At 42.3% G+C, this 18,872-nt stretch overlaps 1 protein-coding gene across 2 annotated transcripts; it reads right to left on the reverse strand.

The window, feature by feature from the left end:
- Positions 1–707: 707 nt before the first annotated feature.
- MCM3 (minichromosome maintenance complex component 3) lies at positions 708–18,460 on the reverse strand. 2 transcript variants are annotated; one of them, XM_063096938.1, is made up of 17 exons: positions 18,383–18,460; positions 17,088–17,200; positions 16,430–16,638; positions 15,805–15,935; positions 13,545–13,783; positions 12,925–13,033; positions 12,029–12,182; positions 11,554–11,685; positions 10,735–10,943; positions 9,157–9,331; positions 8,639–8,765; positions 7,642–7,792; positions 5,326–5,466; positions 4,268–4,371; positions 3,638–3,723; positions 3,102–3,171; positions 708–1,923 (listed from the first exon to the last, which is right to left on the reverse strand). In XM_063096938.1, exons 1-17 carry the CDS (start codon positions 18,458–18,460, stop codon positions 1,725–1,727), a joined length of 2,427 nt encoding a protein of 808 aa, XP_062953008.1. In that variant the 3' UTR covers positions 708–1,724. The 2 variants fall into 2 exon arrangements, with proteins under 2 accessions (XP_062953008.1, XP_062953009.1); XM_063096939.1 differs by lacking the exon at positions 17,088–17,200 and having other exon boundaries at positions 18,383–18,435.
- Between the last annotated feature and the right edge of the window lie 412 nt (positions 18,461–18,872).

Raw genomic sequence — 18,872 nt, forward strand, 5'->3', positions numbered from 1 at the left:
GGAGACCTCTAAAACCCCCTGGATTTTTTTCACAGCAGTACCTCATCAGTAGCTCCCACCCTCTTCCTGACACTCACATGGACCCCCTCAATTCCTCTAGCTCTTACTGTGTGCCCTCATTTGGTATCATTTTACTATATATTTTTAACTTTTCACTGACATATTAGACACCTATCCCCAGCCTGTAGGCCTCAAGACAAAAAGCCCCATTTCTGCACCTCCTGCTATACCTAGCACAACTTCTGATGCATTGCCAGTGCTCAGTGTTAAATTCCTCCTTCCAGTACTATTGCATTCTCCTTTGGGACTGTGCTCTCTGGATCACTTCCAATAGGACTTGGATCTCATAACTGTGGGAAAAAATCACAAAGATAAAACTGGACTCCCCAACAATTTTGTCCTCCCTCAAAAAAAAATCTGTCATAAGAAACCTTTGGCTTCAGGGTAAAGGGCTATTCCTTCTGCTCCCTCCCACCCCCAGTAAAAAGGGAGAAACAAGTACATCAACAATCTTATAGCTGAGAACTGGCAAAACTTCTTTTCAGAGCCAAGTCTGCCACCAGAAAGCAGCTTCCAACCCATGTGACCCAGGCCCAGCATAAAGTCACACATTTTTTGTTTTTTTCTTTTTATTTAAGTAACTTTAAAAGTTCTTCAGAAGTTACTTTAACAGTACAACAACAGGAGAGAGAGAAATCATGCCCTGATCCCTCCACAAACTTCTCTGCAGACAGGCTAACAAACCCCAAAGGCTAGACATCCAGGTAATTTAAAAAGTATCCTGTAAGGGGATCTCTTTATTGGCAAGAACTTAAATGATTCTGAGGTGTCTGACACATCAGGTATTTCTTCTCTATGAAGAGGCTTTGATTCAGGCTCAGAAAAGCCAGGCAGAGTCAATTCTTCTCCTAGACTTGCACTCACTGACCTCCTGTGGCCACCTAGCTTTTTTAGATCAGTAGGGTTTGGTTTGCACCGTCAATTTTGACTAATAAATGCTGGTGTTACTGAAGAAGAAAATGGCCCAGAGAAAAGACATGCCCCCAGAGAGAGCTCACAGCAGGCTGCTGCCACCTTGTGGTGCCTTGTACAAACGTGGGAGCAGCAAATCCTGCAGGGCAGAGCTCTCAAGGAAAACGAAATTAAATGTGTGTATAAACAGCGCACAGTATTAAAGCCATATGTGCAAAATGGTTAGGTTTATTCAGTATCCTAGATATTTAAAAGTACATATTAGTTGTAACTGTTGCTACTGCAGAGAAAGCTTTCTTGGACCTGCAGGACTTGCCTCAGAGCTTCTCTCCATCAGCACAGAACCACCCAAAGTCCTCTGGAGAAAACAGCCAACACACACAGAAAGGAAAACCAGAAACCAGCTGTGCCCAGAAAAGTACTCAGAAGTCAAATATTATTTACAGAAAATAATGGTTGGGTTTGCCTGGGGATAGGAAGGAGGGCGTGTGCTCCAGTACTTTTGCTGGGAAAATACAATAGTCTTAAGTCCTTCCCCACTCTCTTCTCTTACATTACTCCATGGCAGCTTTCACTACCCATTCCCAAAGCTTCCACTGAGGACTGATTCAGGTTCGTCAACAGTGTCCCTCAATGTCATTCAATTAAACTCTGTTATTCGGGGAATGAAGACAGACTAGAATGAGGGAGGAGAATAGGAAACACGGGAGACACTCTCTCATCACAACCCCAAGTTCAGAGACGAGGTCTCCTCAGATAAGGAAGACAATGCCCTCAGATAGCATGACCTGGTTGTCATCCTGCATCTTGCTCAGCGCAGCCTCGATCTCTGACAAAGAGAAGGGCTCTTCTTTGTCCCGGTTGATGGATTCTTTGAGGTGATTCATGCCCACCGACTGCGCATGAGCTTCCCGGAACACGTCCAGAAGGGCAACTTTGAATGTCTTCAACCTGCCGAAGACAAGAAAAAGAAAAAGAGGGAGATCTCTCAGGCTAGATCTATGTTGGGAAAATCCAAGGTGTTAACACAGTAGAGTGTCCCTCAATATTCAAACACACACACTCCTGCCTCTCAGGGTTGCTCCACACTTGAGTATCCCCTTTTAAAGCTACACTGCTGTACAGTAGAGCTTCCTGTACAATAACAAATCACAGCATTTTTAAACTACAGGCCTTTGGGTATGCGAGAAATTGATGTTCCCATATACTGTAGAAATGTAAACATCTTTGGGAGACAATTTAGCAAGGCTTACTAAAGTTTTAGAAGCCCATATCCTTTGGCCCAGGGAGTGTGTTTCTAGGACCTCACCTTACAGCTACACTTGCATGATGCACGGTAATAAACTTAAGAATGTTTTATTGTAAACAACGGTTGTAAGGAGCAACCCAAACGTCCATCATTAGAGAACTAGGTTAAATAAATTTTTACACATCCATATTATGGAAACTGCAAGTCATTAAAAAGAGTGAGAGCTATATGAACTGATTCAGAAGACACTAAACTACAGTTTGATAGTTTTCTCCGGGGGCTGAAATTACAGTTGATTTTAATGTTTTTTCCAAATTATTTTTCAAATTTTCTTCATTAAACACATTGTGTTACATGTTTAAAGTATAAAAAGAGAAAAGTAAACCTTAGCTCTTTGGTGTCCAGTAAACATAAAATATACAGATAAAAATGTTTTCTGAAACCCTGGTGGTAAAAATTCCTCATTTCAAAAACAAATTGCCACAATTTAGTGAGAAGAGAAAAAATATATCTGTTCTACTGAGAAGAACCCAAGGTTACAATAAGACATAAATTTTGTCCTTGTTCTAAGATTCTTCTTGATCCCCTAAGGACATAATTCAAATTCCCACAGACAGGAAATTATTAATAAAGCAAATGGCAAAATGTAAACAACCGAGGATTCTGGGTAAAGGATATAAAGGAGTTCTTCATACTTTCCTTACAACTTTTCAGTATGTTTGAAATTAAAATCAGAACAAAAAATGCTTTAAAATCCTTGGGCCTCTAGTTTTGAGCTCCATAGATAACCAGTTTGTTTCATACCCTCTCCACAGAAACAGGTCCCCACCTCAGCGGTATATGGAATTCTCAAAGCGGTGGGATCAACTTCCCTACTCACCTGGATTCACTCAGCTCCACCTTCTGGGATTCTTTTGTCTCCTGCGAGTCTGCTGTCTTCGGTGTGTGCACTTCAGAGGAATGATGGTTGAAGAGATGGGGAAGACAGCAAGGTGAAGCCATTTCCACAAGCTCCAGAGAAGTCATCTTCTCTACTCCCCACCCCTCACAGAGTTTGCTGAACACTCCTATACCCTGGGGTTCTTATGGGGTCAGGCAGAACAACTAAGATAAAGGAAAAGCACCTCTGGATGATAAAAAAATTGGGTCAGGCAGAAGACCCTCAACATTACATTATCTGGCATATTTATACCAGGTGTGGCAAAGAGCATAATTCACTAATGAGGAAGCAAAGCTTTTTCCAAAGTTTTTACTGTGGGTTTCCCCTGAGATTCTCTTGGGGAAAATCTCTTGGAAACAGGGCCCAAAGCAAGGAGTCAAACAGGAGCCCACAAGAATAATCAGTGCATAGGGCACCTAAAAAAGTTCAGGAGTCAAAGGAACAACCTCTTTCATCAGTAGGGGACGTTTGCTCACCTTGAGGCATTTCCTCCTCTGTGTCACTGAAGTCATAGGGGTCATATGAGTCCCCGTCCTTGGCATCTGATTGGCGAGTCTTTCTCCTAAAATACCACAGCAGTTAAGGAGAGAGAAAGGCTTTGGGGAGCCCCAGCCTGTGCCTCTGACCATGGAGAAAAGGAAATAGAACCATCTATAATCAAAGTGGCTTAGGCTCATACAAACCACCCCTTTATCTGAAAGAGACCAAGTCTCAAGACTGGAACACAAAAAGGCCCAGCTTCCCAATGCTCTTTTTCCATATCATCCACCCTTATAAATTCAACCACAGGCATGAGTGGGAAAAATAATCTCAAGAATTTTGAAGTATTTATTCCAAAACCTCAGTGAATGGGTTACTGCTCCTGCTATTTAGCATTTCTTTAGTGGGAAAAAGGTCTAAAAGCACCACACTAACTAAACACAATAGAGAGGGACGCTCTCTCCCTCTCTCCTTTGCCCAGGTTATCTTCATCCTCAAACTCCGCAGGTCTAGGCACCCCTTCCCTGGAGAACCTGAAGTCAACAAGCAGCACTTGATCCACCCTCCACCCCTCTCCCCAGCCCCATCTGGAGCCTTTTAATCCCCCTTTCCTTGTCCCACCTTACCTCTTCCTCTTCTGCTCACGGTCCTCCTGGCTTTTCTCCTCTTCATCTTCTGTCTCTGATTCATCCTCACTTTGCTTTTTACGTTTCTTCTCCTTCTCCAGAACCTAGGACCAAGGCAAGCACAGGTGGGCTGAAGGGGTTGCTGATGCTAGGGAAGTGAATAAAGAACTCTGGATAAGAGTCCCCTCTGCACCATCAGCAATAATGGCTTCCATGTTTCTAGCAACAAATCTAGCCTCTCTTGCCCCAACAGGCAAGGGAGAGGCTGTACTCCATCTTTCTAAAATGCTGGGAGGTATGTTCAATGTCTTTCAAAAGGTAGGTACTCAATAAATACTTACTGAATAATGAAACAAATGGAAAAAAAGTGTCCATCCCCTAATGGTTAAGTGGAAAACAAGTCATTTCTTTATAAATCAGGTGTTTAATTGAAATTTAAGACAATCCCCCACCTAGCAAACAGAAAAAGCCAGGAAAAGCTTATCAGACCTACAACAAAATCCCAAGGGCTACAATTCACCAGACTGGGGAGGACGGGGACAACAAGGAGTTGTCAAGGCTTCAAGCTGGTATCTAAAATGACAGAGATGCAATGTTATAAACCAAATAGGGAACATGATGAGAGGTAAGTTTGAGAGTTCAACTTTTGACCTGAGATTTAGAGGTGCCAATGGGACATCTGAAGAGACTGCCAAGGGGAGGTACAGAGGGAAGAGGAAGAAGATCAGGATAACTCCTTTGGAAATACCTACTGTTTAAAACACTAAGGACGTAGCGGCAGAGAGAGAAGCAGTTGACTGAAAGCACAGCACACCAATTAAAGCAGAATCTTGAGAAGCCCTGGCATCAGTATTTTAAAGCTTTCCATCTGATTCTCAGCCAGGGTTGAGAACCACTGTGTGTCCAGAAGAAGGAGTGAGGACGCCTATGGACTGGCAGACAAATGCTGCTTGCTGTTGGCAATCCAAATGCAACCCTCAGCCACAGAGGGCTGGTAAGCCCATGCACCTATGATTTACTCAGAAGAGCCTCTCACACCCAGCCATCTGAATCCTTACCTTCTTGAAGTAAGCGTATTGGACCAACTCCACAGCTACCTCTGCATCCTGCAGGTCCACAGTCTTGCTCATACGGGCCTTTGCATGGGCCGTGGCCAATCGAATCAGAGTTTCTAGTGTTCGGGCTGTAACTGGAGATGTCTGGAAAGAAAACGAGAGGATTACTTATCCACAATCCTTTAGGCATGCCCATTATCCCTACTACACAGAAAGGGAAATAGAGACACTACCAGAAAAGCTCCAGCAAGCCTAAGCAAAGAATTCAGAGTTTTGTATTCTCTATAGATACCATATAAAATTCAGAAAGACAACAAAAATGATCAAGGAAATGTATGTCAGAGTGTTGAGGGAGGGAGGAGCAGATGAACAGGGAAGAAGAAAACTAGTCATTGAACAGCTGGAAAGATAAAAAAAAGACAGAAAGAATGCAAAAGTGAAGAGAAAAACAATTTATGGCAGGCCTACAATGCACGAGAAGTTTGCTTTTATGTTCGTTCTGTCCTTTAATCCTCAGTAATTACAGTTTTACAGATGAGGAAAATGGCACTCAAAGAGCTTCAAGCAATTTATCCAAGGCCACACTAAGGGAGAGGCCTGAAAAATATATCTGAGGATAAATTCTTAATTTTTATAGTTGGGTAAACTTGCTGAAGTCCAGAGAACTCTTGACACATTCCTAACAAATGGTTCTCACAAGGGTGGGTGTATACCAAACTGGGGTGTGTTTATCTTTTAAAAATGATATTATCTGAATAGCATTGTTGGCCTAATGAATTAGAATCTGTGTTTAGGACTAGGCATGTGTACTTTTTAAGTTTCAGGTGATTCTGATATTATCCAACCTTCTCAGTTTATGGATAAGGAAACTGACCTGAGAGGTGAAAGGATTTGTGCAAGGTCCAAAAGCAAGCTACAGAGCTGGGATCAGACACAGGGCTAGTTCTTTCCATCACTATCACACTTACCTCCCATATCCTATCATATGGCCCTTCAGTGATAAATCCTGGTCACTTTTACTTTCAAGTTTCCTAAATTACCATTTATAATCACACCAACATTCTAAACTAAATATATTCACATTTAAATACAGTCACCAAATATTTTAATGAATTAGGAACCTACCAGGATTTGGAGGTTATATAGGGTACTTCAAAAAGTCTGTGGAAAAACTGAATTAAAAGACAATAAGAATCCTTCCATGAACTTTTTAAAGACCCTTCATACACTCCATTATAAGCTCTATTTCTTGAATCACCCAAAAAGCTGGTGAAATGCTAACCTGCACTAGCAGAACTAGAGAATCCAAAGACCACAACTAAAATGGTGTATTCTACTCAATTCTAGGTTCAGTAAGAGGGCCTCTGACATACTGGAACATGCTCACATATGGGGAAGAACAGTTAAAAGAAAGGGAGCTGTTTAATATGAAGACAAGGGATACACAATCTCCAGAAAACAGAATTAATACACATGGGTAGAAGGCGTGGGGAAGCAGGTTTAAGCTCAATAAATAGAATATTGTAAGATTTCAATGCAGTAATGTTCTGAGCATGCTGTTACTGGGGATTTTAAGAAAGTCCTAGCAGGGATTCATTACAGAAGACGGAATGCATGTGAAGCTGGAGTAGATGATCTGGGATCATGTCTAAACTCAAGAGACTAAGCGTGTATCATAAATTAGGGTTTTGGACTTGGCTCTTTCTGCTGTGAAATCCCATATGAACTATACTGCCACCAAAAGATTTAGATAAACTCAAGGGCAGCTATACTACATTACTACAGATTGCTTCGGATAATCATCATGGTTACCTAACTCCTAGTCATTTCTCAAACTGCAGCCCAAATATCACTGTGGGAATCCTTCCCTGACATTCATACCCCCTCAGGTAAGTCTAAAGGAAAAATGAATAGCTTCCTCATCTGTATTCAAATAGTCTTTCGCATTCATTTTAAGTACCTCATTGGGGTATATATTTACATGATCTTTCTATCTACTTTCTGCCTCCCCACCCCAGATCTGAGCTCTTTGAGGACTGCTCTTACTATTTTCACACTGCATGTAAGAAAAGAGACTCAGTTCCTAGAAGTCATTCATATGTTTGCTGAATGAATTACAGCTTCTGGAGACCAATGCCATTTGAACTGATGAGACACATGTTATCTTTGGGGTCTTTATTTCATTTTCCTTTGTAAAAGGAAATGATTTAAACTGTGTAAGAGGAAGCCCTTCAGACCACGAAGGAATCACTAAGTGAATGCTCTCAAAGCCCCCAGATAGCAGGGACCCCCAGGTCCTTGCTCCCCTTGGGCACTCACCCTGGCAGTATCCGAACTCATGCTATCCTGGCTGCGCAGGCGTGAGTACTCTTCTGCAATGTAGGCAGCCGACTCCTGTGTCAGGACAGGCTTGATGATTTTGGCCACATGGATGTACTTCTTCATGAACGCTGCACTCACCATCTTCTCCCTGGGCCCAGGCACAGTGAATTCCACTTACCTGCCACACCTTACCACCTGCCTTGGGTAATGGCTTTGCCTCTCAGAGAAGTCAAGTTTCAAATAGTAGAGCAGACATGAGGCCTAGAACCCATCATCCTAACTCCTATTTATATGGAACACATACAAGGCCCTTTCACATATTTTTATTTAATTACTTTAGGTATTATTTGTGAGGCAGTTTAGGTAGGAAGTTTAGGTATTATTTGCCCTATTTTATAGGTGGGAAAACTGTGGCTCAGAGAAGCTAAAGTGGACTCAAATTCAGTTTTCTGACCTTAAATTCAATAGCTTTGAAGATTAAGCTATGCTTCTTCCTGCACCATGGCCAAAAATAGAGGTACAGGGTCCAACATTTCATGCTTTGAGCACCTAATCACAAGTTTTCTTTATCCAAATCTACTGCAAAGCCTCCATGTTTGCTACCTAGTGATCCTTTACCATGGACTCACCACAAATAGCTAGGTGAAATGTGCAATCTTTCATGTGTAAGAAAGACATCACATACCCACCAGCAGTCAAAACTCTGCAATCTTTCATGTGTAAGAAAGACATCACATACCCACCATCGGTCAAAACTTTCTATTTTAGGAAAAGATCTAAACCTGAACTGAATCATCCACAAACATTTATAAGACAACTGGCCAGGATACAGGGTGTATCTGTGGACCCAGAAAAGAATAAACAGGACCACATGGTTATGACTCCAAACATGACCTTGGCCTGAGCATAAAAAGCTAACTAAGCTCAGATATACATGTTTTAACATGACACAAATCTCAGGTTCCCTCAAGGAAGAGGTATGAGGAATGCTTACTTTTTCTTCTTGGTCCCATGCAGAAGGTTGTCATGCTTCTCATAAATCTGGGTGTCCTGCTGGTCCTCTTGGTTAAAGTTGGGATCATCTGTGGCCAGAATGTCCACAGCACTACCCAAGGGCATAGCTGGTAAACCCAAGTTGGGAGAAAGGAGAGTAAGACAAAGAGTTTAACTCTGGGGAAATTGCTTCTTCTATAGTACGGGAAGAGAAGAGACCGAGACACAGAAAGCAAGGACCCAGAAGAAAATAGATACGCGGAACCCACAAATAAGGACAGTGGAATTGCCTAGCCCACAGAAGATGCTCAAAGGTATTCCCAAGCCCAGAAATGGACAAGACACACCTTAGGATAACCTTTAGTGAGCAAGAAGGGGAGGTGGCTAGGCAGGTAAGGGAATCTTCAACATTAACCCAGACACTAAAACACCCACCACCACCTGGGTTGGGTCTAAGATAATGGCAGATCTGTTTTAGTTCCCTTCCTTTGCTCACTCTTACTCTTTTCATTGCCTCACCATCGCCATCCTGCTCCCCAGGTGCTCTGTAACGGTGCATCCTAAGGACATGGTCTGAGATCTCCCGATCCTGCTCAGGATCCATCTGATCCAGCATGATGAAGAGTAAGTCAAATCGTGACAGCAGTGAGTCCTGTAGCCCAATGTTCTCCATTGGGGTCTTGTACTGATCATACTGGGGAACATAAGAAAAAAGGAAGCAGAACTGAGATCAATAGGAAGAAAGGACAACAAAGCCGGATCCATTCTGGGAATGGGAATGCAAGGTTAGACCTTAAAGATCAAAACAGACAAGAAGCAGTGAAAAAATAAAGTATTTTAAAGCTATTAAAATAGGTAAATCATCTCATCTACCCTATAATCCTTCTCCAACTAAAGCTCAGGTGACCTGAACCAACTTAGAAGCTTCACGTCCTAGTGCAGAAGCCTCTAACAGGCTGAGCATGGGTCTCAAAACCAACCCCCTCCTTCCCAAGTTGAATTCTGCTCTTCTCATTCCCGAGGCAGGATCAGCTCTGAAACATGATTCTCCCTACCTGTCATAAAGACAGGGCAAGCTGGTTAGGCCAGAAACACTTAGAACTTTGGAGTTCCTTACTCAGAAGGTAACGAGTAAAATCTAAACTAAAATGGTCAATAATCTATACATCATAATGACTTAGAAATCAAGGGACTTTTTCCTTGGGATTCATGAACCCCAATACTCTCATATTTCAATTCTGGGCCTAATGGGCTACCTACCCACATACATGTCAGTCACTGTCAGAGAGCATAACAACTTGGTGTGTAATTTTCATAATGCTTTTGACCATGTTCAGGTCCTGCCATTTTCTTACATTTCCCAATCATTCTTCAGAATGATGTGAATACACATTAATATTAATTTATAAAGCAATGGTTCTCAAACCAGGCTATACAGCAGAACCAACCTGAGAGGGCTTTCTAAACTGTAGCTGCCAAGAGCTCCAACTCAACCTTTGGATTCAAAAACTCTGGGCTGGGGACCATGCATCTGCATGTTTAAAAACATCACTAAAACAGGTGTTCCCACACACTGTGAGATTATAAACTGCCAGAGCACATCATGAACTCTGGGTTCAAATCCCGGCTCTGTCGTTTTCTATTTGTGGCTCTTGAGCAATATATATAACCTTCTGTGCCTTCAGTTCCTCATCTGTTACATGAGGAAAACTATCTACCCCATTCATATTGTGAGGTAGTTACTGAGAGGATGAGAGGAGTTCATAAAAGTAAAGCATCTACAGGTATTAGTTAATGGAAGTATTGTTATGGCACAATTTTAAAGAGGGCAATTTGGCAATCTCTACTGAAATTAAAATGTGCATAAGTCTCGATGCAATTATTTTTAAATAAGCAACTTTCCAGTGGATTCTGCTGTGTAGGAATGGGTCAAGAACCACTGCTCTAAACCAAGGACAGTAACAAGATGATGAGCTTACTTTATATAGTCTTTGGCCTGTTATTCCTCTGCGTCACCTAGAATAAGCTTCTCTACCCAGTCATTCAGCAAAACCAAATGAAGGTGCGGATAATGGTTAGGGGCCTGATTCCACTCACTCTGCCATAGACGGGGTTGGCAGCTGCCAAAACACTGCAGCGGGCATTCAGCTGAGCATGGATGCCAGCCTTGGCAATGGTCACTCGACCCTGCTCCATCACTTCGTGAATGGCAGTGCGGTCCATGTCAGACATCTTGTCAAATTCATCGATGCAAACCACACCTCGGTCAGCCAGGACCATGGCTCCTGCTTCCAGACGGCGCTCCCCTGGGAAGTAAGGAGGTAAAAATACATGCTTCTATCTAGGTTATAGGGAGCAGAGGGAAGGGATTTCAATCTCCTTCCTAGGCACCTCTCACTGTCACACATGAGAATGTAGTAAAGAGGTGTCAGCTTTGAGAGACTTAGAAGAAACACTGGTGGTTCACCTTTTCAACTCCAACCTGAACAATATCTCTCTGTTCCACTTTAACCCCTATGTAACTAGCTTCTAATAAATCTCTATAAATTCTCTTTTTTCATCCCCATTCTCAAGTGATATCCCAATTAAGCCTCTGCTCTCTTCACTGGTCTTCAAACCCCTTCTTCCGGTTCATAAAATAGTACAATTTTCATTTTTATTTCCCTTCCAATTTGCTAATCTTTCTCCTTTGAGGCTCTTTCAAATCACCTTGTAGGAAACAGTCTTATCCACAGAAGGCCTCCCAAAACAAATAATTCAGCTTCTATTGCTGGATACTTGGTCCCCTGAAATCTGGCCTAACTAATCTCTCTACTATATCTTCCAAACACAATCCAGTGCCTAGAGCAAAGCTCAAAGACAATCCATGCTCAATTTCATTGCTGGGTCTTTGCCAACGACCCCTTACACTCTCACCTGTTTCCTGGTCTGTGGTGACAGCAGCCGTCAGACCCACTCCAGAGGAGCCCCGGCCAGTGGTGGGGATGGCCCGGGGTGCAGTACAAAGCACATACCGCAGAAGCTGAGACTTGGCAACCGATGGGTCTCCTGCAGGATGGGGGCAGTAGTGACTCTAGGAAACTCCCCATCCCCCAGCAAGTTTTGCTTTCTAACACGGCTCTTGGCACACAGATACATACAGTAGTTGGCTATTTGTATTAATTCCTTCACTTTTCCCTTTATCAGTCATAGAGGAATATATATATTATAAATCAGAAATTCCAGAAATGATTTTTAAAATCATAAATTCCTCTACAGAATCATAGCCTTTTGCCCTTCAATGGGACTAAAATATTGCCAGGTATAGAATACACAATCTTATATATTTTAGGTCCCCACAACCACACTCAACAAGGTAATACCAGCCTAACGCAAATCCCCAACACCATACCTATTAGAAGAATATTGATGTCCCCACGGATATGGCTGCCATTTTCTAGGTCACGTTCCACCCCTCCTAAGAGCAAGCAGAGGATTGCCTTCTTGACATAGTCATGCCCATGGATACTAGGAGCCAATGATCTAGCCAGTTGGTCAAAGATATCCTAGAGGACAAATAACCAATGAGTGCAAGAACCAGTGAGATTTAATGGAGCGTTGCAGAGCTCTGCTTTATACTTAGCCTAAAGAAATTGCTTGAAGAAATATACAAATACTTGCATAGACACTGTTCCTAATTGCAAAAGCTTCTCTACTCTAAGACAATCACATTATTAGACCATTATCAAAGCAGGCACAGAGGCAGCCTGGATTCCAAAAGTTGTGTAGAGGTTTAATCTTTAACAAAAAAAAAAAAACTCGTTCCCAGGTTCAAAACATTTTAGGTTAAATAAGAATGTGTATTGTGCTTCAGTAGTAACCTTTGTCACACATTCATACATTTTGTTCAATTCTATATGTGGACATCCATCTTTCAAAAAAAAAAAAAATAGAAAAGACAAGTTGGAGAACTAAAACAAAAATAACATCTTAAATTTAAGTAATAATGCATCACGAATGTCTTCAGTAATAGACTCACTGGTACACTGATATTCTAACTCCTATTCTAATCTTTGTATTAGGTTCACTTGGCAGCCCGGCAGGTAGCACAACAGAAATAGTATAGAAAAAAATGGCAAAACACCCTTTCACTTGCTGATTATGAGAAAACCGCAAGAAGCTAGTTCCAAATATTTCAGAGAAAAAAACTTTGCTCTTCTTTCTTATCCAGTACAAAGATAGCCTTCCACCCAAACACAACACTAACAAATCCATTCCCAGCCTCAAATCCCTAGAGGATGCCCAGACCTTAGAACGGGTTTTACTGAATTTCTTGATCTTGGCTATATCCTCAGCAGAGAATGAAGGCTGAATGTCCTTGCTCATTTGCTTCACATTACAGGCAATCAGGACAGTCCTGGGACAAAGAGGAGAATAAGAGGAAACCTGCTATATCCAGTTCCTAACATCACAGTTAGCACCTCCAGCAACAGTAAGCCTTTTCAGGCTACTAAACTAGACAAGCAAATCAGGAGGGAAAAAAAGCTGTTCTGAATTGAACAACTGATTCTCTTTGTCTGTGACACAAATATGCTGACCATGCCCCATCTCTGGAATTTCTTTATCTCCTGGTGACCCACAGAGCTTCAGACAGAAGTATGTATGGGAAAGAGGTGGGAATAAGTGAGGAACTCTCAGGTAGGCCATAAGGCTGTAATCATGTCACCAATAACTCCCACTTTTGGCATAAGATAAGTATCACCAGCTTTATCTGGTAGAAAAGAGGAATCGGAGATATCCATCTCCCAGGCAGGTAGAGTGCTCCACCGTCAGATATAACTCTCTGGAACATGGCAAACTGGAGAAAAATACTACCAGAAATGGAAGTTGCCAACAGCATTCCAAGCACTTCACAGCAGACCCTTTACCTGAAGGTCCCTGAGGTATAGCCTCCCTTCTTCCCAGGAAGGCAACGGTAGGTCCCCACCACCTGGACTCGGTCACCAGGCTTCACTTTATCCACCAAGTCATCATCTAGAATGACATCCACGGAGCGGGGAAGCTGGCCAGCTGGGGCCTTCTCTGGCATCTCCTGGATGGTGATGGTCTGGTGGTCCTTATAGACAGAAAGGCCATATTCTGTCTCAAGGGGATTGTTCTCCTCATCCTAGAAAAAGGCACACAGAAAAGTAGAATTATCTCAGCCCTCTCTTAAAATGCCACACATATATGTCATGGGAAACAAATATAATTTAGAGATGACTTCATGATATTTTAGTATCCAGAAACAAAAAAGTCAAGTATCTTCTCCAGCTTTTTCCATCCATATCTCTGTTCTAGTAACAAACCATCTAATGGAAGGGGCAACCCATAATCTGAAGGAACCACGGCTGTATTAACACGTAAATGAAGATTCTTACTTCCCCTACTAAAGCTGAATATATGCTTATACTCTGAAGCAGTTTTTCCACTTCTAGGTAATACCCAACAAAAACATTCACCCAAAGCCATGCACTACAATGCTCACAGCAGCGCTGTTCCTAATAGACAAAAATCACAAAGTATTCAAATGCCATCAATAGTACAATGGTTAAATAAATGTGGTATAGTCATACAAATGAATATTATACAGCAGTAAAAATACATGAAACACACCTGTACACAACATGGATGAATCTCACAATGTTGAGCTAAAGAAGCCCAACACAAGAGTATTTAAATAAAATAGAAAAATAGGTAAAAATAATCTGTTCTGTTAGATGTCAGGATAGTGGTTACACTTGGGTAGCATGGGTCCTCAAGAGGGACTTCTGAGTGCTGATAAGATTCTGTTTCCTGGTTTGGGTGCTGGTTATACAGGTATATTCAGCTTGTGAAAATTCATCAAGGTATACACTTATGTGAGCTCTCCTATATGTATGTATATTAAACTTCAATGAAGACACTTCTAAGTTTTACTTCCTTGATATTTGAATTTTTCTAAAAACACAAGAGCTATCATATATTGAATGCTTGCTACATGCCAGGCACTGTGATATTATTTCAAGAAAGTATCTCACATAATTATCACAACACCTCTGTAAGGGAGATATTTTTCACACTTTATAAACAAGGAAACTGAGACTGGGAGAGGTTAAATAAGTTCCCCGAGGTCACAGAATAAGTAGCGGGGCCAGGATTTAATGCAGGTACAATGCTTAAGCACCATACTAGACCACCTCCGGGAGACCTGGTCCAACGTATTTCAGTTCTCAAGCAACGAAGCTTGGCCTAGTAGTCAGCAAAAATGTACTCAGTACTTCCTAAAGAAGAAATTCTAGAAAGTGGAGACTTTTATGAAGAGAAGAGGGTGACATGTAAAATACAACTGGCCTGAACTAAAGAGACACAGGTCCGTCCTTAGAGCCATCACTAATCAGGACCGTAAGCAAGTCATTTCAACTCTCCAAATCTAAGCATTTCACCTAGAGGTAATTAAACGATTCTAAAGTATGTTTCAGTTAAAATCCTAACCTACTCATTCTAGTGTTAAATGTTTACATATATGATCTCTCCACCAGTTAATAAGATTGGAGACAAGGACTGGTTCTTATTTATATCTGTGTCCTCCAAAGTGCCTAACAATGCTTTGGACACAACAGCTCTCAATAAACATTTGATAGTGGCAGGTATTTTTTTGATACAGTGAGTTCAGACATTGAGAAATCATTATTAATGATCTTTTGTCTCCTTAAGTAAGAAAGCTTTGCACTGTCCTCAATTCAACTCAATCTGAACTCATAAAGAAAGCCCTTTCCTACATCAGTCTCTTCCCAAACCCACAGTGAAATAGTTGCAAAGATTACATAGTAACATTATTGCATAAGTATTTTTCCATTTTACTTTTAAAAAGCAGATTACAAAACTTATAACTTTGCTAAAAGATCTAAAATTAGATGACTTTTTCCCTTCTTTTGACCTTCCATAATTTTCCAAATTTTCTAAAGTGAATATTTATTCTTTTTTAAAAAAACAAGAATTGTAGACTTTCCACATTAAACTCTGGCCAGCAATCAATCTTTCCTCTAGATTAATCCTTACTTTTCACCCAATCTACTTCTAGAAGAAAGATATTACACAATTACTTGCATTAAAACAGATATCTTTGAATCCAACCCCCAAGGGGGCCCAATCAATTCATACCCTCACCTTGGTGGGATAAACAGAGCTGGATGGAAAGGCCACCATTGTGGTAAGATCAGAATAACGTCGCTCTATGGTCTTCTTGGTGGCAGGACAGTAGTGGACACTGCGGACGACTTTGGGACGAACTAGAGAGCCTAGGAATTGAAAATGTGCATATAAAGTCATCCAACTAGGCAGTGATAGAGGTGTGATCTAAACCCATGCAAGTGTATCATGACTCTAAATATTGTGTTTTTCTGACTAGATTAAGCTAATTCAACACTACCTGTCATTTATTCATTTCTATGTTTAAATATAGAACATCACGACATCCACATAAAATTTTAGGTACCACTGATCCTATCTAAGAAATAGTAGGAGTTCAGGGTTGGGATGAGGGAACGGCCAGGAGCCAAGACTCCTCCAGCTCTCAGCAGAATTCATCATTCTGCTAGCACAAGTGATCACTCAAATTCCCCATCATCATTGTGTCATTCTGAGCTCCTCCAAGTTTTACCACATAATTTCAATGCTCCACCTCTCTCTGAAGCCACAAGCTACCCAGACCTACTTTGCCTCTCCTGCTTTCCCAGCCTCCCTTAGTCTACCCCATCTCCATTTCCTTAATGCCCCCATTCAACCCACTCACATTTAGTGACAATGCCCTCCACACAGACTACACAACTGAGGAAGCAGGAGGTAAGAGTCCGGGGGGAGACGTGCTTGGAGCCAAAGCTGCCCTCCAATCCTATGTAGAACTCCTCATACTGCTTGGCATAAGTAGCATCAATAGAGGCCACAAAATCCTTTAAGGCCCGCTGGAAGGCAACCAGCTCCTCAAAGGCATTGCTCAGTAGACTGCATATGAGTAAGAGAAAGAATAATTAAGCAGAGAGGACAGAACTCAAAAAAACTGACCTTCAAAACAGAAATAAACATTCTTAGATCATTAAGGACAAGAAGAGAAAATTCGGCTCCTACTTTTCTCCTGACATCCTACAAGCCTCAGTCAAATACATCAGAACTGAGAACCAACTTTAATCCAACTTATCAAAGACGTAAAAATGATATTCTGCTAAACACTGGAAGGAGGGGCACTTGAGAGGAAATGGCCACCACCCACTTTTGGAAGAAAAAAAAAAAAAAAACATAGGGGCAAATCAGGGCTTCTAGGCAATCAGGGCTTCTAGCTTAATCCCATTTCATCCAGGTCCTCTTCTGGGAAGCCCGTTCCAATCTGGGCAAGAGGGAGAGGAGCTGTTCTACCTCAGGGCCAGGATATCCCCTTGGAAACACTTGCCACTCACCGGTTAGCCCTCTTTTCATTTTTCCTGCGCAGATCATTCACATTGACAATCAGCCGGTATTGGTTGTCACTGATCAGCTCTCGAACTTTGCTCTGATAAATTCCCTGGTCCTCCTGCAAAACAGCCACCACATATCACAATAGCTACAAATTCAAAAATAAGATGTTTCAAAAACAGGTCTCACAGCAAGATAAATTAGTCAATCTCTGCGGGAGATCTGAATCCCAAGCATGCATTCACCAATTTTCCCTTTCATACACCAGCCTCAGACTCTAAACAGACTCCACGTGGAAAATATAAGAATTATGATTTCTTCAAGGTCCACGCTATTATTCCCATTATCATGAGCAGCTTTTCTGTATGCTGTCATTTCTCAGCCTTTAGTGGGAAATTAAAATGAGCTCATAAAAAGTCTAAAAGGACAATAAGTAAAAATCTTATTAAAATGTAAATTAAATGAAAAAGATAACAATGTAAAGACGTGGATATGTTCATTTGCTTGACTATAGTAATCATTTTACAGTGTATTTCAAAACATCATGTAGTACTCCTTGAATATATACAATAAAAATGTAAATTAAATGAACTCTTAAAATTCATATTAAAACGGCTACTTACAAATTATGAACAGAACTAAAATATCTTATTCCCTGATCATCTGTGTGATAAAAGGCTCTCATATTCGGTCCTAAAGGAGTAGGGAGCATTAGCTATCTGTTTACATCATACAACTTACGCACGCTTTATCAACGTCCTATGGCTTTAAATCTTGGGTTGCACATAAATCCCCCTTTACCTGCATACCAAACACATAAGTGCATCTCATTCGGTAAAGAATGCAGCCAAACTAGGCAGTCGTTTCCTCCCGGTAGGAAGTCCCTCTCTAAAATGAGCACCTACAACGCGTTCGGTCACTATGTCTCTACAGCAGTTCATCTCCCACACTCCCCCCAATTTAAGAGAGAGCCGAGCGTGATGGCGAAAAGGCCGAGACGGGCTTCGCATTCTGTTTGCACGTGTCGGAAACCTGTAACTTTCGTGCGCCCCGGCCATCGCTTGTACTAAGGAGAAAGTTACAGGATCAGGCTAGTGCACCTTAGGCACAGCACAAACTAGCGATTCACTCCGCTCCAGCGCCCGCCGGCTGCGCCGCAGCACAGTCTGGGACCAGGCGGGCCTCGCGCTTCCGGCCCTACCGTGCGCGGGCGGGGAGCGGAGTCCCGCGTGGCCTCCCTCTGCAGGTCCCCGGCCGCAGGGGCTGCAAGCGCCACAGCCTGCGACCCGCGTTCCCTCACCTCGTCATCCAAGAAGTCCAGGTAATCTCTCTGAGCCTCTCGCAGCTCCACATCGTCCAGCACCACAGTCCCTGCCATGCCGGCTGCCACTCAACTGACTCCACAGCAGCGCAGAGAGCCCTTGGATAACTCCGCCCCGGCGCGAAAACTTCCGAACTTTTCCCGCCACCAAAAGGACCTCAAGGAAGAGGCGGGGACTCTGAGAGCAGATGCACATTCTGATTGGCTGAGCCCTCTGACACCAGAATAGAGAGTGTCCAATCGAGAGCACCTTCTTCTTCGGGTCTTCCGCCTGCTGCCTCGCAGTGGCGGGAAATATGTCCTCTGGGGTCCTCTTTTTTCTCCCCTCCCTGTTCCGCCCTCACTGACGGGAAAGCTGACGAATGGGGCCGAAAGGAAACTCGCGGAGCCTAGTTATTAGGCATCCTTAGGGGTCGGAGAAGTGCTGCATTCTGGGAGTTGTAGTCTTTCCCTTTTTTCTGGCTGTGTT

The sequence above is a fragment of the Cynocephalus volans genome, chromosome 5, assembly GCF_027409185.1.
Source record: "Cynocephalus volans isolate mCynVol1 chromosome 5, mCynVol1.pri, whole genome shotgun sequence".
In the NCBI taxonomy this organism is placed as follows: Eukaryota; Metazoa; Chordata; class Mammalia; order Dermoptera; family Cynocephalidae; genus Cynocephalus; species Cynocephalus volans.

Bases quoted from the DNA above. Each gene is read 5' to 3' on its own strand.
- MCM3 (XM_063096938.1), bottom strand. From the start codon at position 18,460: ATGGCAGGGACTGTGGTGCTGGACGATGTGGAGCTGCGAGAGGCTCAG. The intron at 16,639-17,087 runs GTGAGTGGCAAG...ACTCATATGCAG, and splicing joins AATGAAAAGAGGGCTAACCG to TCTACTGAGCAATGCCTTTG. The intron at 3,724-4,267 runs GTAAGGTGGGAC...GTGGTATTTTAG, and splicing joins CGTGAGCAGAAGAGGAAGAG to GAGAAAGACTCGCCAATCAG.